Source organism: Sinohyriopsis cumingii, chromosome 6 (assembly GCF_028554795.1).
Source record: "Sinohyriopsis cumingii isolate HCF-2022 chromosome 6, ASM2855479v2, whole genome shotgun sequence".
Classification (NCBI taxonomy): domain Eukaryota; kingdom Metazoa; phylum Mollusca; class Bivalvia; order Unionida; family Unionidae; genus Sinohyriopsis; species Sinohyriopsis cumingii.
In genome coordinates this window covers 109,180,624-109,208,250 of record NC_142966.1, presented here as the reverse complement: position 1 = coordinate 109,208,250, position 27,627 = coordinate 109,180,624, and the positions used below count along the sequence as shown (strand labels likewise).

Sequence of the window (27,627 nt, the reverse complement as noted above, 5' to 3'; positions counted from 1 at the left end):
CTCCGAGCTTCTATACAGACTTAGCGGAAATGGCCGAGCGATGCTCCGATCGCATGGTAATATGGATCCGGAGTCACGCGAGAGAGATGTAGATAGTATTTGGTATCCAGGTACCCTGAGTGGTCGGTTAAGTATTATTGGTATTTTGTGAAGTACTTGTAGTATTTTAACCTACGAGCCATGATACCCAGATACTGAAAGAGACAATGTTATAATCCGAATGTTGTCGGCCTTTTCTTTCGTAATAAGTGTGTAAACAAAGCAACGTGCAATAAATCACACATTTCACTTCCGGATCAGCGTTTTTGCCTCATTAGATGATTTGGGTCTATTCACTGTGTACTGTCGTCAAAATACAAGCAGGCAATCGTACTATAAGCTCAGGTTCTAAAGAATAAACAATTACCTTTAAATCAATACGATGAATGTTGTAAAGAGTTACTTCTATCACCCCAAACGTGAGAAGAAAATGCTAAATAAAAATAGACTGGGGTTACACCCCGGAAGTAATAACTAAGACCCAAGTCCGAATGTCAATAATGTGCTTCCAAAACTAGTAAAAGCATGAAGAGTTTGACCATAGTAACTTTAGTATTCTTGGCATTGTTTTTATTAGATGTCTGTAAGTTGCCCGCATTCAGTACTCCACTGAACACTCCATGCCATAAAGAAACGAGCTTTAATTTCAAATCAGTAATTTTACAATGCAGATCTTTGGAGAGGCGGATCCAGAGTGGTTTGTTTAGAGCTGTTAGGTAGTCCACATGAGTCTGACGTTTTATCGATAAACTTCGGCGAAATCTCTGACAACATGAAATCACCTTATCGGTAATATAAATGTTCATTTATATTACCAATAAGGTGATTTCATGTTGTCAGAGATTTCGCCGTACTTTATTGATAAGACGTCAGACTCATGTGGGTAGTCCTATCACAGGTGCTCGACGCGAGCTTGATGTTGAGGAAAAAAAACAAAAACAATAATCTGAAGGAAAAAAAATCATACAGAGTGACAAAAGTACTTTAGATTACCCCCATGACCTGTTCTGACATATATAGTATGATAGAGAGGGTCCTATGTCAGAACGGGTCATGGAGGTAATCTAAGGTATTTTTGTCACTGTATGATTTTTTGCCATCAGATTATTGATTTTTTTTCTTCACTCAACATCAGGCTCGTGTCTAACACCTGTGAGTCCTACAATATAAGACATATCACTTGCTATTTATGGTTTGGTACTATGTCTTACGTTGTAGGACTAGCTGTTAAGAGGTTCAGTCAGATTGGAACCATCTTTTCATTTGAAGTAGTCAGGGATACACACTCTTAGGCTGTTACTGCAAACTGAAACAGATAGGTTAACCCAGAACTGCAACAAAATAAGAATTTAGACTCGAAATGCCTTTTACTTGCATGTTGAATCAGTGTTCCAAACTCGACTAAAAATGTTGCAGACCAGTAGGGTCTATTCCATCCAAAGCAAATGGAAACCGCAGGTCCTTCATGGAAGCTGTAAGGCCCCACCTTCAAAATGCTAAAAAGTTAATTTAAATTGTAGACTTTATTGTTTTTTATGATCTTTAGTAGACAGGTTAATTTTTTGTTGTTGCATCAGTATTTTTTATTGGCATTGTTTAGCCCAGCTTGGAGACAAGTTTTTAGCCATTTTTTGAGTAACGCACAGGTACACACAAATGAGGTTTAAGCATAAACTAATGACATTTCAACTTTCACTTATGACACTTTTTGCATATTTAAGATGCTTGCATGGTTCAACACTATAAATGAAAGTACAAGTTCATTACTTTACTTGATCAGACTTGTTACATACATGCTATGTTAAAATATAGTTTTAAACACAGGATTAGCTGTCAACCAGAAAAACCAATATTTTGTCAAATACAGGGGTCATGTGTCCAAAACACTACTATATATATATGTGTGTGTGTGTGTGTGTGTGTGTAAAATCAAGCCTTCATAAACTTTTTGGTAAGCATTTTGTAAAGTATTAGCATATTTTTTATATAAAAAGAACGACTTTGCAATTTATATTTTACAGAAGTTAACAGATATGAAATATAAAGCCCACAAGAATAGAAAGCAATCCATGATCAGGGAATCCAATATACTGATATTCCTAGACATTCTGTAACATTTTCACTTGATAATGTCGTAGTAATATTCCCTCATTATTAGGCCCTCATTATGACATGGATTCTATACAAAAGGACAGTATGGTCATGAATCAGATTTGGTTTAAGTGATAGTAAAATTATATTATAATGGTTTTCATTATAAAATGACCTCATTGTAAGATTGAATATTCCATTATTCCAAAGAACAGTGTTTTATAATGAAGGGAGTACATGTACTTTACTTGGCTTTAATGATAATAAAATGGGTGTTAGCTTGTATCTTTTCCTTTGTTTCCATTTGTATATTATTCAGAAAGCTTTCAAATAATGTTCATTATATATCAATTTCAGCATCCACAGCACCAAACATTCTTCTGATAATTGTAGATGACCTTAGACCAACACTTGGCTGCTATGGAAATGGCAGTTTCTTGACTCCAAATATTGACAGTTTAGCCAGAAAATCTGTTGTCTTCAAGAATGCCTTTGCACAGGTAAATCTCTTTTTTATTTCTTCTTATGATATATAAAATTGAGCAAAATTTTTACGTCTTTGTTAATTGAATTTAAATTAGATAAAAAATGTCAAACTGAACTGGAAATGGGTAATCAATAACAGCATGTAAACACATGAAAGGCTGTTTAATGCTGAGGTTGTAGAAAAGTGTTTTGTCCTGAGAGGCAGTACAGCAGCTGACTTAGTGTGGGATAAGCCATATTAAACCCAGGATCCCATTAATTCTGAGTGTAGCACAGTAACCACTGAGCCACTTTGATTCCCTGAACTGTAATGAGAATTATTTGGTTCAGGCTTGAGAAAGAAGAAGTATATATGCACTCCAACAAATTAGTGATGGAGAATGTCTGATGTTTTGGATGGCTATTTTGATTGATTTGTTTGATCGTGAAAAGGCATCTGCAAGCATAGTGAACTTCTACATAATGTTAAAATTGTTCATGAAACATGGAAATTTTGCTATAAAGTCACATTTGTTTGGAAAACATTTCTGTACATTTACTAAGAGATAATGTAAACTCAAGTTCTAAATCTAAAATGAGTGAATAGTGATGTATATGCCCTCCCTACAGGTCCGAGATGTATGATGGCCACCCATGAGACATTAATCGAAGCAGGTCAGAGATATATAATGGCCATCCTAGGATCATTGATCCCTTCAGTTTAGACATTTTTATGGGAACCCAAGGATATTGATCCCTACAGGTCAGAGATGTATATACAGGTCAGAGATGTATATGACCACTCAAAGGATATTTATCCATAAAAGTCAGAGATGTATATAACCACTCAAATGATATTTAGTCAAGAGATGTATATAATGACCACCCTAGAAATATCGATCCCTAGAGATCAGAATTATATTTAGACACCCAAGGGATATTGATCCCCAAAGAGCAAAGACGTATGTGGACACCTAAGGATATTGATACTTTCAGGTCAGAGATGTATATGGGAACTCCAGGATATTGGTCCATACAGGTCAGAGATGTATATGGGTACTGAAAGATATTGCTCCATACAAGTCAGATATGTATATGGGCACTCAAGGACATTGGTCTCTTAAGGTCAGAGATGTATATGGGCACTCAAGGATATTGGTCCCACTAAGTCAGAAATGTATATGGCATTCAAGGACATTGGTCGCTACAGGTCACAGATATATATGGCCACTCAAGTACATTGGTCCCTACATGTCAGAGATGTATATGGGCACTCAAGAACATTGGTCCCTATAGGTCAGAGATGTATATAGGTACTGAAGGACATTGATTCATACAGGTCAGATATGTTCACTGTTCCACGTTTAAGCATGCCTGGATAACTTGCAAAACAACTTATAATGTAGTGGAAGGAGTGGATCTCATTTTTTCATACATACCAAAAGAATAGGTCCTCTGCTAATAATAAAGTTGTCATCAAATTTGGTAAACCAAGCCTTGATATATCACTTGTTTTGAAATTAATATTATCTGGAGATTTGAAATCAACATCATGAAATCTGCAGCCTTTAATAAGAAATAATATTTTTTAAAATTTTCTTTAGATTAATAATAAATACAATATACAGTGTGACCCCTCTATACTTGTATTGTGGATTCAATGTATGTGATGAAATTCGTGGGTGAGTACATGGTGTTGATATTCTATTCATGCTACACATAAGACATGTATTTATGTCACCTGTTTAGGCTCGAATAAACAATAACACAAGAAAGAGTGAAAACAACAAGCTTTTAAAAATACAGTAATTTATTTCCCTGGAATAATTCTGGAAAAATAAAAAAAATATGAACTTTAGGTTTTATAGAATCAAATCCAAAAATAATCCAAAAATAATCAGAGATTAAAACAATAATAGCAACATGTTCTACTGATTTCACATTTGAATCCCAACGAAGAATCCAAGATGGAAGATGATGACATATATGTAGTGTTTAAGTCTACAGTTCCTTGTAGAAATAAAAATTATCACTCCGGTTTCGGATAGCTCAATAAATTTTTATAGAAGAACTGTCCTTGTTCCACAATATTACATAAGCACATGTATTTTCCAGAAAAATAACAGAATTAATCCTTTTGAATCCAAGTAATTTGAAATAACTCCAAACTAAGTAATTTGAAATAACTCCAAACAGCACAGCATATAACTAATAGTTTAACAGCCCAACTTCTACGTGAATGGCAAACAAAACTAAAAAATATCGTTGACCAGTATACAGTAAAAGTAAAAAAATATCGTAGACGTGTAGTTGTCATTGACATAATTGTGTATTCGGCATCTGTTTTTATTGTTGGAACCATCATATTATTATCAACAATAACACCCTTGCTAGCAGTTGTAACAATTTGTGTTTCAACCACAACAACAATTGCTGGTCTTTTTAATATCATCACAAAAAAATATCTATGTACACAAATGCAAAATTATATGATTATGTAGTGAAATTACATAGAGCAACGCTAGCATACTCTAAATTATTCTTGTTATTATCAACAAGCCTTAACGATGGAAAAATATCAGATTCTGAGTTCATGGAGGTGATTAAAATCTACAAAGAAACAATAACTTTGATTGATTTAGATAATCCGGATTTAAATAATAATGACTGAGTTACTTCAACAGATTACCGCAAATAAAACACCATTGAAAACCACGATGATATCAGTATCCTCAACCAACCCTGAATTTAGAGTTAACTTTCCAACAGCAAATCCAAAAAAAGAAATAGCTCATGCACAATTACATGTGTATTACAGGTGGCCCAATATTAAATCAAAATCCTTTGGCGGATAACCAGCAAATATCTTGTATTTGCAAATAAAATCTCGACAATGGAACGATTGGCCGGTTGTAGTTATACCAACGGGTGGTTATCAAATTGAACAGATCAGCGATGAATTCCAGCATAGAATAAAGTCACTAACAAAAAAATATTTAAAAATAGCTATAATGGTTCATGAACCAATGTTATTAGCCGTGATAGAAATAAATTCACCAGATTATGTCGTTGATATTTATTCTTCGTCGATCAGAAGTGTTTTAGGATGGCCTGAATTAGCACCACCAGCAGCGCCTACAGCAATTCCTGAGCCAGCGTGTTCTGATTTTACTTCGGATAAACACTGATACTGGGGAATTACTACAGGATATGAAAACAGTATTCCGTTGTGGAAATCTATAAAAGCAAACCTGGACAGTGGCTATTTAGCTCAATACATGCATAATGAAATATGATAGATATATAAAACACCTCTAAGTGTGTATGCTACCACCAATGAAATCAAAATTATTTTTAATTATATTAATTAGGAACATAAACAACATTGAGAAAAATTGTGCTAATTATTCACTGAGTATCTTTTTGACGTGATGTCTACAAAATATGAAATCATCAAACATAGAAATATTAAACCAGGCTGTATTTGACTTAGAAATTGTTTATCGAAGCATTATGAAGACGGTAATCAAGTCAGAAGAAAGTTATAAACAGTTTTTCATAAATAAATATTCAATTATAGAAGCGGATCTAGCAACATTTAATTTTAATGGATTTAACACTGCCGAACTAAAGAAATCAGTCAATGATATCAATGATGAATATTTTCCTAAAACACTTGAGGAGTGGAGAAAAATACCACAACGGGAAACTATTCTCAGATATAACAATAATCGATACTGTGAAGGTTGTCATATTTCACCAGGAATTGTAAATATAACGTCAACGATCATGGTTAATCTTGTATGTCATGCAATTGATAGTAGTTATCAAACAGATCTTGAAAAATCAAATCAAAATTAGCAAGGATATATTTTGTAAACTTTTATGTCTCAAGTCCCTCCCGGATATTTGATCTTGCAAGAACCAATCAATCTGGTCTATCTACGATGTCGTAATTTGCTGTTTTCAAGGATACATTTCAAACTAACTGACCAGACCAGACACCTGCTTGATTTAAGGAATGAAATTCTGAGTATAAATTTATATGTAAGATCATAACGATTTTTAATCATAGAGTGTTATGCAAATTAATTGCTTAATCAAGAGGTATTATATAATGTACCAACATGTGAGAATTTTTATACATGACAAAGACATGCTTGAAAATGCCATCAGAACAATAATGACACCATCCCAAGTCAATAGAGAACAATTTAGTGTTAATATAATTATTGATGAATATGGCAATGAAAATTTTTGTTGACGCAGGAAAAATTAAATGAACTGAAGCAAGAACATATTATTATGATTATGTGTAACAGAGATCAGATTCAGAATTATGCACATTCTTGTACTGAATTTCATCAGCTTAAAATATTTTGTCTAATTCTGAATAAAAATCTCATCTCATCAAAAACAGAAGAATTTTGTTTTACATAATAATCCAACAAAGTAAAATCAGATAAGTATATTATGACAGAATTTATTGTTTTAAACTGATTTTTCATTAATTTGATGAGGGTTAAGTAATGAAAATCAGTTGGATTTTAAAAATTTTATGGGTCAAACCTCAAGCAGTTCTCTAAATGATTTTAGGATTTGTCAATGAATTCCTCCTTTTCCGCTCAAAAAGCAATAAAAATCAGACAAAATTCAGTACAAAAAACATTATTTTGGACTGTGTTTCATGACAATTTATTGATAAATCCTAATATCATTTAGAGAACTGAGTGAGGTTTGACCCTTTGAAAATCTGCAATTTAAATGATTTTTTTTACTGACAAATCGACTAAAATCAGTGAAAAACCAATGAATTTTGACTAAATTTCACTACAATCTCGGATTGTTCTAAGAAAATGAACAAAAAAATATTATAATCTGAATAAAAAAATAAATTTGAATCAGAATAAAAAAATAAATCTGAATAAAAATTACTTTCACTTTCACAATCACTAGCCACAACAGGGACCATAACTTTCATTTTCATCACTACAGTCACTGACAGTATTTTCACTTTTGCTAATAACAGCACTTTTGTTTTAACATGATCTTTCTTAATTGTCTCACACGTGTGTTCATATTTTTTATTCTGTTTCATATTCGTTAGACATTTCTGATCTAATTTTCTCAATCGTGTGTGAAAGTGAGACAAATTTATCAACTTCTGTTTCCTTACTGCAGTCAAGGATTGGAACATAGCTTGTTGAATGAGCTTGATGAATTTATACTCGGTAGTGTATATCTTTCTTCAGATTTACACTCTTTTAATGACTCAAATCACAAATAATTTTTTCAGGATTTAGTTTATCAGATATTTTTATACCATCATGTTTTAATTTTTTAATTGCAGAGATAATGGCATTGATATTTTCATAGTTCATTATGTAATAAATATATATTTATATTATATTCCTCAACCATGATGATGCAATACAGTTGTGTAAAACACAACCTCTAGATTACTAAATAAAATACTTCACTTACCTCTTTTCACTGCACTTCAGTCTGTCAGAGATAGAGAAATTCTCCATCTTTTATACGCCTACACAGAATCATTGGGTGAATGGAGAATAAAACAAGAAAATAGACTTGATTATTCTGAATCCACTGATGTTTCGATTAAAGATATTTATTACCCAAAAATTCAAATATCAAAATTATCATCTGCACCATCGGTATATGACCCTATAGCTAGACATAAAACAGTTTATCTCAATGGACTGGGGGTTGTGGTAAATCAACTCCTGTGATCGAATTATTCTTGAACAGTTGTTTAGAAATAGTTGTATTAACACCTACACTCACAAGAGAAATGAGAGAAAAAAATATTAAATTATGTACTAATCATAAATTATTTGATGGAAAGGATTAAAATGGACTCCTGAATGAATGGACGAGAAATATATTCCAAGGATTATTGTTTGGGATGCAATATGTACAGTGTTGCTAGAAGCGCTACAATTATTTCTTCATTGGCTTTTATTGCAGTATACTGCTGTAATAATGTGTGGCGATCATGGTCAACCACCATAGTCTTCAGCATTTATTTTATTGTTGGTGTTATTTTTTAAAATCATAATATCATTTAAGCTCTCTGTATTTTTTACCACCACATTGCACACACAATTGCGTTTCTCCTCCAACTCCAACACCACACCGTAAGCACGATTTTGATCCTAGACTTCCACGATGTACGCTTTGTAAATGATATCCACAGAATTCATTTACACAGACTTTGTTACAGGGAGTTGTAGAGCCTATCATTAGCCACTTACATTTGTTCTTTGTTTGAATCATTTTATATATATACATTATTTCCTTTGCATATTGATATCCAAATCAGCATTCAGCAAGTGTTTGATTAAATCATTCTACAATTGCCTAATCGCAATGAATTGCAGTATGTCCTTGTCTGATTTGGACATTATGTTGCTTCATCAACGACTATACTGCACCAAGAAATTCCTTGCCAGGATTAACGTGGCCATCATTGACCACCCTGTGGTCCAGATCCCTGTTGATAAATTTGTTCATGTGCAGATGAAACTTCAGTTGATAATGGTTCTTCTTCTTTATATCTACTTGCAATGTCAATGACAGTTAACGAGTATTTGTATGTTAATTGATGTCCTCCAATTTTAATAGTATCATGTGGTAAAAATATGATATCTGCTTGATGAACTTCATTTGGAACACTGACATCAAAATGTGCATGCTGAATTTTTTTATTTGGTGGTGGAAATTTGCCATATTGCCTGTCATGCTAACCAATTTGCAGCATTAGAACAAGTGACATTTGCTGCATCAGCAAGTTTATCAATTGCGATTTACCTTTCCAATATTCTCTTGGGCTATAATAAGTCAATTCCATTATTTCAATAATTGGTTGATTAATTACCGGCTCCGAATAATAATTTACCTTTCATCGCAGATTTTATTAAAAAGTTAGCTCTCTAAAAGATTTTTTATATAGAATTTAACAAGTGAATTAACTTCACATCTGCAATATGTCATTGCTGAAGATCTTTACTTTTATAAGCTACATCATGAATATGACATGCTCGATCAATATCATTTATAGGGTACTCTCCAGGTCTTGGTTGATCATTTTTTTATCAAGTCGACTATCAAGTTGGGTTCCAGGACCACAGTAATTATACCCAGGGTGATGTTTTTCTTCTGGGTATTTGGCCCATGGTGTTCCTGGCAGTTTTCCAAGCGAAGCGGCATTATCACTGCCTGACTATCAAGGAAATAAATATATATTTTTATATACCACATTTCACACATTTACCTGTAACACATGCTCTTTATTTTTTGTTATTATTGTTATTAATTCACTTGTGGGGGTGGATGATCTGCATCGAACACAATATAGATTCATATTATAAGTATATGGATGTAATTGATTTCTCAGTGACAAGAAAGCAAGAACCAGTCAAAGATCATCCAGCTCTACCAAATTCTATCAGAGCAATTATCATCGGTCCATCTGGGTCTGGTTAAACACAATTGCTACCTAATTTGATAATGAGATGGATCAGAAAGGATAAGTTGTATTTAGTAGCTCCATCAGTTGATCAGTGATGCTACGAAGTGCTTAAAGATTTTAATGAAAATGCAAATTTGTTAGATGAGGACGGCAATGATATTATTGAATTTATTGATGATATTGATGAAGCCCCATCTGTAGATTACCTTGATGGATTTATTAATAATTTAGTAGTTTATGATGATGTGATGCAGGATAAACAGTCAAATCCAGCTAAAATATTTTCCAGAGGAAGATATTAAAACACAGATGTGATTTATGTTACTAAGCAATATACACAAATACCTAAAGTGATTAGAGATAACTGTAATATTTTAGTTGTATTTAACAGAGTTAATACACATACTCTGCGAAATATTCACCGTACTTAGTGTAGCGGAGAGATGGATATAATTAAATTTAAAAACTTCTTTTCATGAGCACAGTCAACCCCGCACGGATTTATAACAATTGATTTACATGATCCTTGGTCATGATATCAAATAGGCCTTGATACAATTTTTGGATGAGAGACTGATTTAATTATAGCAGCAGAAGGTGTGTAACCTCAATAAAATGTCATGATGGGTAAACACGTGCGCATACTTTTTAAAAAAACACTAACAATAACAATAAAGTGACAAAAAAACTAACCCAATTAGAGAAACTCTCGGTTAGTTAGAAGCTTTGGTTTGGCATTATTGACCTTATATTTTCATTTCATAGGAAGCGTTATTTTTCTAAAAATGACACTCCAGCAAAAGTTCTGTTCACCCCCTCTGCTCCTTCATTATATAAGTAACATTTAGTGTAAATATCATTGTGTAAGTAATATCTTAATGTAAATATCTCTGTGTAAGTAACATATTGGTGTAAATATCACTGTGTAACATCTTGGTGGAAATATCACTGTGTAAGTAACATCTTAGTGTAAATATTACTGTAACATCTTAGTATAAATATCATTGTGTATGTAACATCTTGGTGTAAATATCAGTGTAACATTTTTATGTAAATATCACTGTGTAAGTAACATCTTAGTTTAAATATCACTGTGTGACATCTTGGTGTACCGGTAAACATAAGTGTGACATCTTAATGTAAATATTGCTGTGTAAGTAATATCTTAGTGTAAATATCACTATGTAACATCTAAGTACAAATGTCATTGTATAAGTAATATCCTAGTGTAATTATTGCTGTGTAAGTAACATGTTAGTGTAAATATCACTGTGTAACATCTTGGTGTAAACATGAGTGTGACATCTTAATGTAAATATTGCTGTGTAAGTAACATCTTTGTGTAAATATCACTAAATAACATCTTATTATAAATATCATTGTGTAAGTAACGTCTTAGTGTAAATGTCACTGTAACTTAATGGAAGTAACATCATAGTGTAAATATGGTTTATTCTAATCGTTGACAGATGTGATCAAGGTTAGCAATGGAAAACAAGTGAGAGGCATACTAATAGCATATGAAAAGGTTAGCAATGGAAAACAAGTGAGAGGCATACTAATAGCATATGAAAAGGTTAGCAATGGAAAACAAGTGAGAGGCATACTAATAGCATATGAAAAGGTTATCTTCAGGCTTCATTATTAACAAGTGAGAGGCATACTAATAGCATATGAAAAGGTTATCTTCAGGCTTCATTATTAACAAGTTTGAAATGAACCTAAAATTTCCTAATTGGCACACACAAGTTTATTTTTAGATTGTGATATCTTGGAGATAGGAATATGGTAACATATAGACTGGTGTATCGGGAAACCCAATGAACTGTATCGTCTCTGTCCATTGTTTCAAGGCAAACCTGTGCAGAGAAATGAAACCTAAAGCATATTTCTGAATTGGTGCATATACAAGTTTATAATACTGCACAAGGATGTTGATCCAGATGACATGTTGTTGTTTAGGAGAATGACAAGCATCTCACTAAGGTGAACATTCCTTTATATTTCTTTTAGGAAAGTGATATTTACTTAACCTTCATTGAATAAAGATTTATTGTCAAACAACAAGCTTAGTCTTAATTGTTGTAGATGTGCTACAATTGGGTATGGAAAATTAATATGATTTTCTTTCAAGATAGCAGATTTAAATAGGCATCCAACTCAGTTTGTTCTATAATAATGAATTCACCATTAATGCTTTTTTATCCAGCAAGCATTATGTGGACCAAGTCGCACTTCCTTTCTGACAAGTCGTCGGCCAGATACGACGAGGCTGTATGACTTACACTCATACTGGAGAGAGGCAGCTGGGAATTTCACCACTCTTCCTCAGCATTTCAAAGAAAATGGCTACTTTACACAGTCTGTTGGAAAAGTTTTTCATCCAGGCAAGTAAAAAACCTATAATATTTTTTTTTCTCTTCTCTGACATACTCTTAAGAATAATATAATAATTATTGTTATCTTTCTTAGATGCAAACTGTTGTGACAATTGGTCTACTGAAAACACTTTGCAGTTTGTTACTTTTCATGTGCAGGTGTACTGTGGTCAGTTGAGGTGTCTAAGATAAAGCAGGGATCATACATGTTTTTCCTAGCATCAACATTTGCTGAATCCCAGAGGGATCTTTAAAGCTTGACCCCTTAAGGGTGAGGGTTTCAACACACCCAAGGGATTTGGTAAACATTGATACCGGAAAAATAGCTGTATGATTGATATCGTTAAATGAAAATGAACAATAAAACCCTTTGACATTTTCAGATGTAACTTAAATGTCCTAAATGATGGCATTGATACAGTATGTTGGCTTTATCTAATCATTTTCTGGGGCATTGTACACTCCTTATCAGCCTGTGTAAGGGGGAGCTCACCAGTTATTATGTACTTTTGAGAGAGTGACATGTTAGGTGAAGTTGTTTGCATTTAAAACATGCACAATGGAGAGAATCTTGGTATACCTCTATGCTACATTAATGTAATGTGGATGATATTTCTTTGTATATTGTACTTTTGGAAATTGTACATGATTTAAGCACACTGCTAGCTAAAATGACTGCTCCCTTGTGCTAAAAAATCAGTCTGAATTAGTCTAATGTACATTATCCATAGCAGCTATTAAAATAGGGAAAATGAATTTTGCCAGATTAGACAATACTAGCTTCTGAAAGTGCAATGAATGAATTACCAAGTATATAAAATGTAAAAAATGTTATTGGCTCTTTTTTTTATACAATTTACCTCTGAAGTTCAGGAAGTGAAAATGGCCAGCTGGAGCTAGCACTTTTTTGAAAGATGCACATCTTGAGTAAGGCCAAGCTGTATACTCTATAACCCATATTACACTCACCAATCATACACCAAAATAAAGGGAATTAAAGGTTCTTCAAACTGTATCTAAGATATATAAGGTCATTTTTAAATAGCCAGTATAACCAGTGAGGAAAGCGGGGGAAATTCTTTTTCTTTAAAATTCTAACCCTCATTCAAAATACGAAACTGTAGAGCACCACCTAAAGCATTTGTTGTCCATGAATCTCTTGTGAGAGAGGTAATTTTGATGATCTGTGGAAAATAAATCCCACTTTTGCAGATTGTGTAGTATCGTATATCATTTTTGAGAGAAAAAAGTAATGGATGTAGCTTTGATGACCCGTGGAAAATAAACCCCACTTTTGCAGTTTGTACAGTATTGTACATCATTTTTGAGAAAAAAAGGAACTACACCATATTTACCTATCTTTGAGAGGTAAATATCTTGCCTGCATAATTATTTCTATTGCTATGAGTGAATCATATGAATTAGGAAAAGAAAATGAACCATTTTTTTAATTTCTCAGTTTGGAAAACTTTTAATGTGCAAATTGAGAACGTAAGAAAATTGCATGTTTTCGGTCAAAACACATGATACAGAATGATGTCATTTGTTTCGAGTGTGGCCCAGAAAATGGATTACTATAATAACACACCAGGGTATTAATACAATATGAATTTTGATGCTGATATGTGTATAAAACTATATAAATTCTAGAATGAATATTGTTACCTGTTACGGCTATTTGCAGTCAGTGTAACTAAGAATATTTACCTTTCTTTAGCATAATATGTTTTGACTCCTTAGATTTGATCTTGTCACGAGGCCATCATCAGAGAAATGACTTCAGGACTGGAGTCACATGATGAACTAAATATTGACCATGTGACAAAACCCTCCTGTACAATGGTAGAAGTTCCAGCCTGGAAACACAGTTCAATACTGAATCACCCAATAGCTTCCCTTATTTTCCTCCTCAGGGTATTGTTCTCTCTGCTGAGTTATCTGATGTCATCCCAAGAAATAGTATGCCCCGATTCTCTGCAATGTTCAGCAACTCCTGTCAGGGATTTTCTGTTGGTGTACAAAAGTTCTTTGACTGATTCTTTCAAGGCTCCTAGAGGTTTCCCCCAATGTAGTCTTTTCCATGATTATCACACTGGATTATCACAATGGAGTTTACAGATCATGATTATCACACTGGAGTTTACAGATCATGATTATCACACTGGATTATCACAATGGAGTTTACAGATCATGATTATCACACTGGATTATCACACTGGAGTTTACAGATGACTGAGCACTTCTTACTAAAAGGAGTTTGGATGTACCAAGATTGAGTGAATGGTGTTATAGGGGTTGTGGAATGCATGAGCTCCATGCTTTTGGAAGATTTTTTATGATCTTTCAGAGAGTTCACCAGTATATGGTGAAGGGACCAGTACACATTTAAATTCTTTCTCCTTCAGTAAACACCAACATCAGGTCTTTGAAGCCATTGGCCCTCAAAGCTTTCTTAATATGAATGACCTTGAGCACTCGGTCTTTCTCAGCACTGACAATGCTGTTCACCTGAAGCATCATTCCAGGGTTATCTATAGATTTCAGATCTGAAGTCATTTGAAATTTGACACCAAAATCTCAATAACCAAACTGAAAATCTCAATAGTCGTTTGTTTTCGAGTCATGAGCTCATAAACGGTGTTGTTCTTTATTTATTGAGCAAGTGGATAGTAAAGATTTCATTCAATTTTAGGAGATTTATTCACCTTCTCCTCAGAATTGTTGCTAAACTTCAGTTTCTTGGAATCAGTAAGAATGAATATTACTGGCAAGTCATTTCTGAGATGAGACAGAAAAGAAAATGTACTTTTTTGAACTATTGTGATTAATTGATACAACTTAGTGTGTGACAGTTCAGTGAAAAAGGAAGTTTGACTGGATTTATAAGTGAATATATATGGCATAAGTTATCTTTCAGGAAATTTGATTTGTCAGTGTATAAGACATGCCTTTCAAATGTACTGAATCATACTTATATAAATATTAGAATCTACTCCATTCTATTTTTCTCCAAACTACATATTAGTAAAATAAGTGAGGAAAACATAAATGTGAATAAACTTTGCTGAAGCATGGGTGGGTTGGTGGTGTTAGTGTATGAAATATACGTCTGCTTCTAGAGAAGATATTTGTAACCTCCTTTGATCCATTTTTCCAGGAAAATGCTCAAATGGCACTGATGACTATCCCTACAGCTGGTCTGTGCCAGCATATCATCCACCAACAGAAAAATATAAAATGGCAAAAGTAAGTATCATTTTACCAAACTATATAGTTAGTATTGTTATCATCATCATCATCGTCATCATCATCATCATCATCATCATCATCATATTGCTGCAATATTTACCAGCAGCAGTTCATTGGTATAATTGTTTTGTTCTGCTGATATAGTGGTCAGTATCAATATTTTCACACTTTTGCAAAAGACTTTAGGGATATTTTTATATTTCTTGTCTTTCTGTCCAACTCATCGTTATATCCCTTAAACTAACAACTGGAATTCACAAAACTGGAAAGTTTGTTCCCTATGTTGTAAACTTTTTCCAAGTGGGGTAAGTTTTGTCATTCTGTTTCTCCTGGCTCCTTTTGTACTTTGAGGAGTGTTTACAAGGTTAAATGTGCTACAATTTCTTCTTCATGTATGTTACCTGGTCGTAGTACCTTAGGTATGTGACTTTTGCTTCTCAAATCTAGCCCTTTCAAGCAGAAGCTTTTATAGCTATGGGTGGCAGTCAGACAGTGATCTCCCTTAGATATTAGAATTGGTGCCAGATTTTGTCTGTACATGTATGTCAGTTGCCACTTCTGCACATGCTAGATAATGTGCTGTCTATAGGGACCTCACAAATCTGATGTTAGGAGTTTCTTGTGTTCAGTTGTAGAGTATGTGGAGGAGTTTCGTGACTGAGCAGTGTGTACTTCATCTAAATTTCCAGCTACATTCAAACATATCACTAGCGGCCACCAAGGGAAAAGGCAAAATGGCTTTTGCACAGAGGTCAACATACATTAATGAGCACCACCTACCACTAACAGACCTTCTAAAGATGGAAAGACCATGAATTTAATATGTGTATTGATAATGTATCATATCACAGGCTGTGTATCATAAATCACATCAGTATGTGGCACACTGGTTCACCCCAAGTATTAAATATATCTTGCATATGAGTGGGTGAGTTCTGGAAGCCATATTTCTGATCTTTTTTTATAAACATTGAAATATGGACTAATATCATCAAGATCTGGATGCATTCTGAAATTAGAACTTGAGTAATATTGAGGTTATCTTAGATCTGATTGGATGGTCTTGTCACCACTCAGCAGGCCAAATTTGTTAATCCAATTTTGATCAAACTTGGAGCATATGATGATATCTCGTCAAGACCTTAGATAGGTCCAGTGATAAGAGAGGCACTTATATTAATGCATCTGTGTGGTTGAGTTTATTACATCCTTGATGCCATAATTGTGGGCTTGTATCATCAAAATTGTATTTAATTTTGATAATGAGCATAATTTGTACATATTAATGAGGTGATTTTACATATGATTGGCAGAGGTTGTTTCCTTTCTAGAAGGCATAATTCTGATCTGCTCTTGATAAGACATGGATCTTAAAGACCTCAGAGTTCAATAGTGAGTGAGGTCCATTCATATTAATGAGCTCAATATGCATGAGATTGGTTAAGCTTATGATTTCTATCTAACTTTGAACATAGGTTTATTTGTTTGAAATCTTGTATTAGTTCATAAGCTCTGTTTATATTTATGAGGTGATTTGCATAGATTTTAGGTTCAGGAAGCTGTATGTTTTATAGGGATTTAACAAAAATCGTAAATACACACTGTAGGTCTATCTCATCAGAAGCATGATTGATTTTGAGTGAAATTCTTGCATATTATTGACATGACTTTGCATTGGTTGGGCAGAACAAATATATATTCTCTAATCAAATGTTGATAACACTTGTTGTATAGTTATATGTTATTAAGATGTTCGATGAGTGTGATTATGAGCAAGATCTGTACATAAACATATTATGGATTAATCTTGTAATTGATTGGCTAAACTTTTTACCATTTTATCTTGTTTTGATTGGCTAAATTTGTTACCATTTTGTTTTGTATCTGATTGGCTGAACTGGTTACCATTTTCTCTTGTTTCTGATTAGCTAAACGTGTTACCAATTTGTCATATATCTGATAGGTTCAACTTGTTACCATTTTGTCTTGTATTTGATGAGCTAAACTTGTTTCCATTTTGTTTTATATCTGACTGGCTAAACTTGTTACCATTTTAGAGAGCAAATTCCAGCTGAATTTTACTACACCATGATAAATAAGCTTATATAGTGCATTATCATTGTCTAAGATATGTTCCATAAGATCTGCACATCTTAAGCATCTTAAGAAAATGCCCTTCATCTAATTGGCTGAACTTTTTGCCTTCCAAGATTATCAGCAAAAGATCATTTACACTAATTATACCTATCTCTTTATGAAGAATTTGTATTAAATTCAATTAAAATACAAATAATTAATGATATAAAGTTTGTGGGATTGTTTACATCAGTTATTTTCTTTGTTCTTACAATACTGTGTAATCTAGCTTAGTACAATAGTCAACTCTCTGTTTATGTAAGACAGGTGAGCAACATCAGGCTCTCTAGGGCCTTTTGTTTTTACTTATGTACTTGTCCAGATTTTACAGTATGTATATTACACAGGTTTGCCCTGGACCAGATGGGAGGAGATACATGAACCTTGTGTGTCCAGTAGATGTGAAGACCCAACCAGGAGGGACTTTACCAGATATAGAGAGTACAGATTTTGCCATCCATTTCCTAAAAAACTACTCACTGGATACAAATGGAAAACCATTTTTCCTAGCTGTAGGATATCACAAGCCCCACATTCCAATGAAGTACCCAAAGGAATACCTTGGTACAGTAATCCAGAGCACTTAATCTCCATCACTAAAGCTTTTAAACCTTTATCAACTGCTCCAGTGGCCTAGTGGTTACAGCATTCACCTCAGATGCAGAAGGTTGTGGTTTCGAACCCCAGCCGAGTCATACCAAAGACTTATAATTTTTTCTCCAGTATTTTTAAAATAAATCTCTATCTTTCTGTTTCTGCATTTACAACAGGTATGCAAATGATGTGTTAATAGCTAACTTTTAAATTTGTAATTACATAGATGTGATATAAGATTTATGTTTAGTAAGTTCATTTTTTAGAGCACCGAAATAAAACTATGGTTGTTTTAATCTGAGTCCTTGTTCAGCCATATTTGTTCCCTTTTGAGATATAGTACCCATTGAGGAACCATCCATCCACCAACAAAACTTAAATTTGTTGAGTGCCAGTCTATTCCAACCTAATTTTATTTCAGTTGCAGTCTGTTTGCATCTGTTTAACATAATAATTTACAGCATTCTTCAGGGGCAGATAATAGAATGCCTGGAATAGGAAAGGATTTACCCAGCCAAAATGATTATATAAAACTGGAAAGGTTGGAGGGGGTATGGTATAGAGAAACCAGAATGATTGCTTAGTATTTTAAAAGTTGTGGGGAAGTGGGTAGGAAACTAAAATGATAACATAAAAATGGTAAAGTTTTCTGAAGAATGTGGAGACAAAATCATAGCATAACAAACCCCACTTATTCAATAAAAAAACCCACTCATCTAGTAAAATTAAATGACTTAATTTTGCAGATTAATTTATTAAAATCCTGGGTATTTTTAAACTGGTATAGGCATGTTTGAGTGCATGATCCATGTCAAAACAATTACATGATCTTCATGGAAATGCTTTCTTCGAGCATTTACAACTTTGAATTTATATGTGTTTCTTATTCTTTTCAGCTTTATACCCCCTTTCTAACGTTAGTCTTGCCAAGGACAACACATACCCTGTTAATCTTCCTCCTGTTGCCTGGAACCCTTGGACAGATCTGAGGGAAAGAGATGATGTTAAGAGTCTTAACATCAGCTTACCTTATGGTCCCATCCCTTCAGATTTTCAGCTGCTAATCCGACAGAGCTATTATGCTGCAACAGCGTATATGGATAATGAAGTTGGGCGGCTATTGGCAGCTTTAGATGCAACAGGGCATGCAAATAACACCATTATTGTCTTTTTTGGAGACCATGGTACATTTCCTTCCAGTTTTGGTTCAGGGAATAGATTTTAATACAGTAATCCAAAACTATAAAGTCTTTCAACGTATCACTGATCCTGATAACTGTCATATATTCCATTAAATGAGTCAGATTTGTTTTGTTATTGCTACCTTATTTCACTTTCTTAAGTTCTCGGATAATGAGAACAATAATAATGCAGTTTCACAATCATTAAATACTGTTACTTTTGTATTTTAAAACACAGTAAGGACACAACCTTATTTGAATGCCCCTCATTATAAGGCTATCTCACTCACATTAAAATATACTGCTTTATAGAGGGTAAGATGGCCATCTTATCACAATCTGAGATAGCGATGACAGGGAAAAGTTGTCATAATGGGACCAAGATTATGAGTTTGTGTTTGATACTTGCTGCAGCAATACTTATTCTGCTTTGGAGCATGGAACATAAACACTGATGCCAGCAGTATGGAACATAAACACTGATGCCAGCAGTATGGAACATAAACACTGATGTCAGCAGTATGGAACATAAGCATTGCTGCCAGCAGTATGGAACATAAGCATTGCTTCCAGCAGTATGAAACATGAGCATTGCTGCCGGCAGTATGGAACATAAGCATTGCTACCAGCAGTATGGAACATAAGCATTGCTTCCAGCAGTATGAAACATGAGCATTGCTGCCAGCAGTATGAAGCATGAGCATTGCTGCCAGCAGTATGGAAAATAAGCATTGCTGCCAACAGTATTATATGAACATGCTTGCAAACTTGCAATGAGATCGAGAGAGGGAATATTTTTGTGTGTCCATTTAAAGTTGACATTATACATTGGTATATGAAGATTACACTCCTGACAACAGTGATTATGTTCTATAAAATTATTAATATTGGAATGTTAATGTAGACAACAAAAAGATGGTATACGGTAATATCATACTGTAATTAGCATGTCAATATTGACAGCATTAGTCTAAATAACACAGATCATGTACTGTAAAATGACTATTATTATTGACATATCAGTCTAGACACCACAGATCATGTAAAATGACTATTATTATTAACTGATTCGGCGTGATGAGGCTGTACCCTACTTCCAAGCCCTGCAGCATCAAGGCCATTTAAGATAGGCCAACGTGGGTGGTATTAAAACAAAGCAGACAGATATAGCTCTAAAAAGATATCAAATAATCTGGAAGTTCTAGTTGCACTACAAAATACAGTTAGAAAAAGCTCATTTTTTGGACCCGTTTTTTTTTTTTCACCCAAAATTTGCTCAAGATCGGAATGCGATTTTGTGTCCGGATTTTAGACCTTTAGGCCTCAGCTCTAAGGCATACCAGTCTTAACTTCACACAGACAGGTGAATCTTTGCAAAAACTAGGATAAGGTGGGCATTTGGAATAAAGTGCAGTCTCCATACGAAAAAGATGGGTCTATTAAGCAAAAAAAAAAAAAAGAACTCCAGCTTTTACCCTTCTGCTCATGCGCAAGCAAAATAACCAATGGAAATCGATGTTTCTAATACAACTAGGCATTATTCTCATGGATAATCTGTTGAAAACTGCTGTATTACAATGTATTCAGAAATAGCACCCCAAATCTCATTCCTACGCACATTTCAGGCAAAAACGACAAAAACCTCTGGGGCCAAATGAGTTAACACATCAGTCTAGACAACACAGATCATGTACAGTAAAATGACTATTATTGTAAGCACATCAGTCTAGAAAAACAGATCATTTACTGTAAAATATTCTAGCACATTGTGTTGAATACATAGATTATATATTTTAAAAGCACTAATACAGACACGTCAGTAAGTACATCGGTTTTGACAACACTGATTGTGTACTGTGAAAGGACTACTTTAAGATGTTGGTCTTGACAACAATGATTATCACATCAGTCTCGACAACACGGCTCATGTACAGTAACATGACTATTTTTAGCATGTCAGAATTGGCATTTCACAATAGAATAATGTTGGCACATGTCTAATTCAAACAAATAAAAATATAAAATCAGATCTTAGTGTGCATGTAGCAGTTGACAATCATGTGAATGTTTTAAGTGCATTAATATTAGTCATTGCATAGTATCTCTTTTCTTTTTTTCTTTTTGTAGGTTGGTCCCTAGGAGAGCACCAAGAATGGGCCAAGTATAGTAATTTTGAGGTGTCTGTCAATGTACCCCTGATGATCTATGTTCCTGGAATGACAGCCTCTCTTTCCAATTCAGGCAGGACATTCCATCATATCAACCCACTTGATGCACTCGACACTAATCATGAGCAGATACATGGATACACAGTGTTAAAATATGAAGGTTTTGCAAAGTCACAATATGTTGATAACGAGCTGCCAAAATTCACTCTGTCAGGGCTTGATTCAAAGCCATTGCATATGGTAATGGACAGTTCTGATATTTTGAAGAATGGTGAGAATTCTATTCAATACAGGGATGAGTTAGTAGAACTTGTAGATATTTTCCCGACACTTTCGCAACTTGCAGGGTTGCAGGTGCCTATTACATGCCCAGAAAATTCTTCCACCAGTACTTTTTGTACCGAGGGTGTTAGTTTGGTTCCGTTACTAACACTTACTATTGATAAAAGCTCTTCAAATGAACCTAGTATGAAGTGGAAGTCAGCAGTTTTCAGCCAGTATCCACGACCAGGTGACTTTCCAATGAATAACAGTGATGAGCCTTCTCTGCACGACATAAAGATTATGGGATATTCCATGAAAACTCTTAACTATAGCTATACAGAGTGGGTTGGCTTTGATCCACATAGGTTTACAATGAATTGGTCCGATTGTCATGCTAGGGAGTTGTATATACATGATTTGGATCCATCTGAGAATAACAATGTGGTAGAATTAAGACAGTATCAGAGTCTTGTTACTGAACTGTCACAAAAACTGCATGACGGATGGAGGCATGCATTTTTAGGTGCACAAGGAGATAACCCACCCTAAGGTAGTCTGGCAAATGAAAATTTACTTGACCATTTAATCATTAGTGCAATATCCCTTTAGAAATAGACTGTACCTCTCATTGTGCCAAAGTTGTGAGTCCATTATTAAGTCATTAGAGTCTATGTTTATTTTATGCCCACTAAGATTATGGTAGGGGCATGTTGTGTTGCCCATCTATGCCTGTCTGTTTATCCTTCACACCTTGGTTTTGTGTATGGGTGATTTATGGAACTGTTGTGGGGAATCTGTGCTCCATTAACACATTTCTATTTTCATGCTGCTTTATATTATTCAGATACATTACCTAATCATATTACCTTATGAGAGTGCCACTGCTCTCCAGCCTTCCCAGTTAAAATTTTTAGCTATAGGAGCTAAGTATTGTCTGGCCACATATGTGGCAGTCAGACAGAGTGATCTCCCCTATTTTTAATAATTGATGCCAAATCATGTGTGCACCTTAGCTACTGTTTCAGCTCTTACCAAGTAGCATTGCACTTTGCGGTTGAGAGACCTTGCAAATCATCAAGATTTTTGGAAGATATTCAACATTAGAGCAAGTTGGAGAAATATTCTTTTCAGAGAAGTATATTCTATCCATAGTTCCAGCTTTTTCTTGCTTCTTTCTTTCGCAGACAAATACTTTCTATGGAGCAAGCACAACATGCTGGGATGCATGGCTCCTTCCATCATTTCAGTTGGCCAGAGGAATTATTGCACATCATTATTCTGGGGATGAAAGCCATATTTACAGTACTTCATTGGTGGCAGGAGAACTACATGAAAAGGGTGTTTTCATTCTTTATGACAACACCACAGTAGTGATTTATATTAGAAGACAAGGGGGAACCAGATGTATGGCTTCTTAAGATACAGCATAATGACTTATACCGGATTTGCATTGCAGCATATAGAATTAGTACTCCAACTGGGTTTTCAGTTGAAAAGCTGCCTCACATACCTTAAGGGTTCAGAGGTGTTCTCTCTGGAAAAAGGAATGTAACTTCCTTCACTCTTCCCTATTCTCCTAAGGTATTATGATTCAGTAATATATTTGAGGAAGAAACTGATTTTTCTTGTAAAATATGTTTATTTGATGATAGTTACTCTATTATTAATACAGATGCACACTCTCATCCTGTCTTCTGCATGTACAGCCTGCTGGAGAGTGAGCATTCTACTCTTGTAGTAACTGAGGTACGTACAGGATTTAACACCAATGGGGCACACTAAAGATATGATGTACTTCTGAGAGAGTGACAGTTGTAAGGCAAAGTTGTTTGCATTTGCAACATGCACAGTGGAGAGAATGTAAGCTAGTCTTACAATGTAAGACATAGCACATGTTGTTTTTGTGTTAGTGATATGTCTTACTACCCAAATAATGGCCTTGTTTAGCGTGTTACAATGTCAGTTGACATCGGAATGAGTAGTAAAACTTTCAGGAATATCTCACACACTTGGCAACCTATATCGACACTCTTTCACTAATTTATGTGTAATTAATATACTTACTTGCTTTTTTTATCCTGGAGGAATGAAAATATGACACTAGCAAATGGATGCATTTTCATGTTCTGTTGACATACATTTGAATTTTTTTGCAATGCAACGGTAGCCAAGGTATGCAGAGGTATGTTTAAGTAGGTTCGTGTGGGGGATATGTTTCTTGAACGAAATGAAATGTTGATTACAGTTCCAATATGCATGATATATTTTTATTAATTTTGTTTAAAGAATAATATTTCAACTTAACCCGATTTCGGCATTCACGGCTTTCATCGTTTTCCAGCCAACTGAAATGTAGGACAACAAAACTTGAAAACAGGTCCATGTCTTTTGCAAGAATTTGAATTTATTAGAGAAAAGACATCAGGGTAAGTAAAGTCTGACAAAAACATTATAACTTTTCTTTGTAGAAAAGCATCGTTATTGGTTGCCTATTGTGTGTGATATTTCTGAAAATTTGAATTTCGTTACATTGTTAGTCAACATCAAAACATGCTACACAGTGCCATTACTAAGGTGGTAATACCCATTACCCCCCAGAACAAACATATCAGGTGACGTGTCTTACATTGAAGGACTAAATGTTAGTATACATCTACGTTACTTTCATTTATTAGACCTGAAATATTTTTAGATATTGTACTTGTGAATATTGCACATGATCAAAGTGCATAGCTGGCCAAAATGGATGATTTTATGTGCTTGAAAAATCAGTCTGAATTGGCCAAAATGGATAATTTTATGTGCTTGAAAAATAAGCCTCAATTAGCCAAAAGTGGATGATTTTTTGTGCTTGAAAAATCAGCCTGAATTAGCCAAAATGAATGATTTTATGTGCTTGAAAAATCAGCCTCAGTTAACCAAAGTGGATGATTTTATGTGCTTGAAAAATCAGCCTGAATTAGCCAAAATGAATGATTTTATGTGCTTGGAAAGTCAGCCTCAATTAGCCAAAATGGATGATTTTATGTGCTTGAAAAATCAGCCTGAATTAGCCAAATGGATGATTTTATGTGCTTGAAAAATCAGCCTCAATTAGCCAAAAGTCACTATCTTTAACAGTTAAAAAATTAGTGAAATTGAATTCTGCCAGACTAAACAATACCAGCTTCTGGAAGTGCAATGAATGAATTACAAAATATATATATATATAAAGTTTAAAAAGTTATCTGGTCTTTTTTAAAAACAATTTATGATCAAGTGGAGTGAGCAGTTTTTTTATTATAGGTGCACATCTAAAGTAAGGCTAAGGTGTATACTGTATAACCCAAATTACACCCATCAATCATAAACCAAAATTCTTGAACTATCTGCCCCTACGCAAAATATAGAACTGTAGAGCACCACAAATTCCTCTATCAAGGGGAGATCATTCTGATTGTCACCTATGTGGCAAGACAATATTTAGCTCCCATAGCTAAAAATTTAAACTGGAAGGGCTGGATTTATGAGGTAGTGGTAATACTTCATTGATATTATGATTAGTAAGTGTTGTCAAAGAAACATTTTACTAGAATAATTAGTTTTTAAAAAATATTCTTATATGTATGTGTAATCTTAATTTATTTGATGCAGTTGTTTGTACAAGTTAAATATATGATATAGATGACAGTGTAGTTCATATCATGTAAAGTTGTTGATGTTGTTGTTATGGGGTTTAATGTCATTTTTCAGCACAAGATAGGCTATACATAGCAGCCAGTATTAATGGTGGAGGAAGAACCCAGGAAAACCCCGGAAAGAACCACCAACCCACGAGAAGCTACTGACAAGCTTTCTCACATATCCACATTGGCTGAGCCCGAGACTCGAACCCATGCAGACAGAGGTGAGATGGCAGTGATCCGTGATGGAGAGCGCTTTAGACCACTTGGCCACTCTGGGTCCCATGTAAAGTTGTAATTACCTGACTGTTTGTAATGTGAACTCTTGGTGATGTCCATTATCAGTCATGATTCAAATTTCACCGTTGGCATTTTTGAAAAAACTGCAAGCCAGTTTTCATCAGACTTTGTTGCATCATTTAAATCAAAGTAGTGATTTTAGGAATCATCCTTGTAAACTCTTGGCAACCACTGCAGTCAAAAGTAAGAAACACATTTTGACCTTTTCAAAAGAAACAATGGACCAGTTGGAATCAACCCTTCTGGAAATGTTTCTAATGATATTCTATTACTGTGTGTTTTATGCCCATGCAAACTCTGGTTCCTCTGTACACCTCAATGGGTTCGGGAGCGGGAGACCTCAGTAGTATAACATAAGTGACCAAACCTGGTAATTGTCAATAATTACTGTTTATATAAACGCTACTTATGGAAAATTTACTGCCTACCTCCTAAAGTTACTACACCTAAATCTAGCTACATTATTTTCAGAGAACTGTCTCCCCACATCCTCTTAATCATCTCACTCTCCTCTGTCTATAAAATATACCAAAAGACAAACCAACACCCAATTTCCTTACAGAATATAATTGGCTAACAATTACCTTTGAAAGGCAGGCCCTATAGACCAACCCTGTATCTAAATTCTGAGCCATAGTAATGGTAACTGTTGATTCTGTTTATGCATGTCATCATGTCATTCTTAAAATTACATATTTAAATTTTTCTTACCATAATTTTCCTTTGATTATACTAACTACCATTTGGCTTCCATGGAAAGAGGGTGATTTTTTTAAAAAGAGTACCACATATCACTTTTTAGGTGCCTTTTGATTTCCAAACTTAGAACTGTTAAACGTTTGTGGATTTGTTGATAGAATCAATTACTTATTAAGAGTCAGTGAGATACACAATGTTCATTTTCATATACCCTTTTATAATATATTTATTTATAATCGACTTCCAAAGGTAACTCAGTTCATAAAGTTTGCCCAAATCAAGTTTTCTCTATTATATTCCTCCAACTGTATTTTTACCACAACAGCTTTTGTATGTGTTAGCAGCACTAATGTTATCCTGCCCAGTGGGATATGCACATACATGTAGTTTAAGCACAAGGATATGCATTACATCTTGTGTAAGTGCAAGGATATGCATGTACATCTTGTGTAAGTGCTAGGATATGCATGTACATCTTGTGTACGTGCTAGGATATGCATGTACATTTTGTGTAAGTGCTAGGATATGCATGTACATTTTGTGTAAGTGCTAGGATATGCATGTACATTTAGTACAAGTGCTAGGATATGCATGTACATTTGGTGTAAGTACTAGGATGTGCATGTACATCTTGTGTAAGTGCTAGGATATACATGTACATATGGTGTAAGTACTAGGATGTGCATGTACATCTTGTGTAAGTGCTAGGATATACATGTACATATGGTGTAAGTACAAGGATATGCATGTACATGTGGTGTAGGTACTTATGTTATTAATCTTATGCAAATTCTCCTGCAACATTACAGACAGAGACTTCAAACCTTGTCATATGTCTAGGGGTGGTTTTTTGATATGTGTAACAGTCTTATGATAACTATTAAATTATGAGACCAGCATGTCAGAGAA

The 27,627-nt window shown here is 34.3% G+C and overlaps 1 protein-coding gene across 2 annotated transcripts; it reads left to right on the top strand.

The window, feature by feature from the left end:
- Positions 1-127: 127 nt before the first annotated feature.
- Positions 128-27,627, top strand: LOC149797689 (iduronate 2-sulfatase-like). 2 transcript variants are annotated; one of them, XM_089962610.1, is made up of 7 exons: positions 128-384; positions 2,488-2,630; positions 12,297-12,474; positions 15,623-15,711; positions 18,198-18,414; positions 19,341-19,628; positions 21,753-27,627. In XM_089962610.1, exons 1-7 carry the CDS (start codon positions 318-320, stop codon positions 22,604-22,606), a joined length of 1,836 nt encoding a protein of 611 aa, XP_089818736.1. In that variant the 5' UTR covers positions 128-317; the 3' UTR covers positions 22,607-27,627. The 2 variants fall into 2 exon arrangements, with proteins under 2 accessions (XP_089818736.1, XP_089818737.1); XM_089962611.1 differs by lacking the exon at positions 128-384 and adding an exon at positions 500-622.

What these genes read in the sequence shown, in the direction of transcription:
- LOC149797689 (XM_089962610.1), top strand. Translation starts at nt 318, where the DNA reads ATGATTTGGGTCTATTCACTGTGTACTGTCGTCAAAATACAAGCAGGC. An exon ending in TGGAAAAGTTTTTCATCCAG is followed by an intron (nt 12,475 to 15,622) that starts GCAAGTAAAAAA and finishes CCATTTTTCCAG; the next exon opens with GAAAATGCTCAAATGGCACT. An exon ending in GTACCCAAAGGAATACCTTG is followed by an intron (nt 18,415 to 19,340) that starts GTACAGTAATCC and finishes TATTCTTTTCAG; the next exon opens with CTTTATACCCCCTTTCTAAC.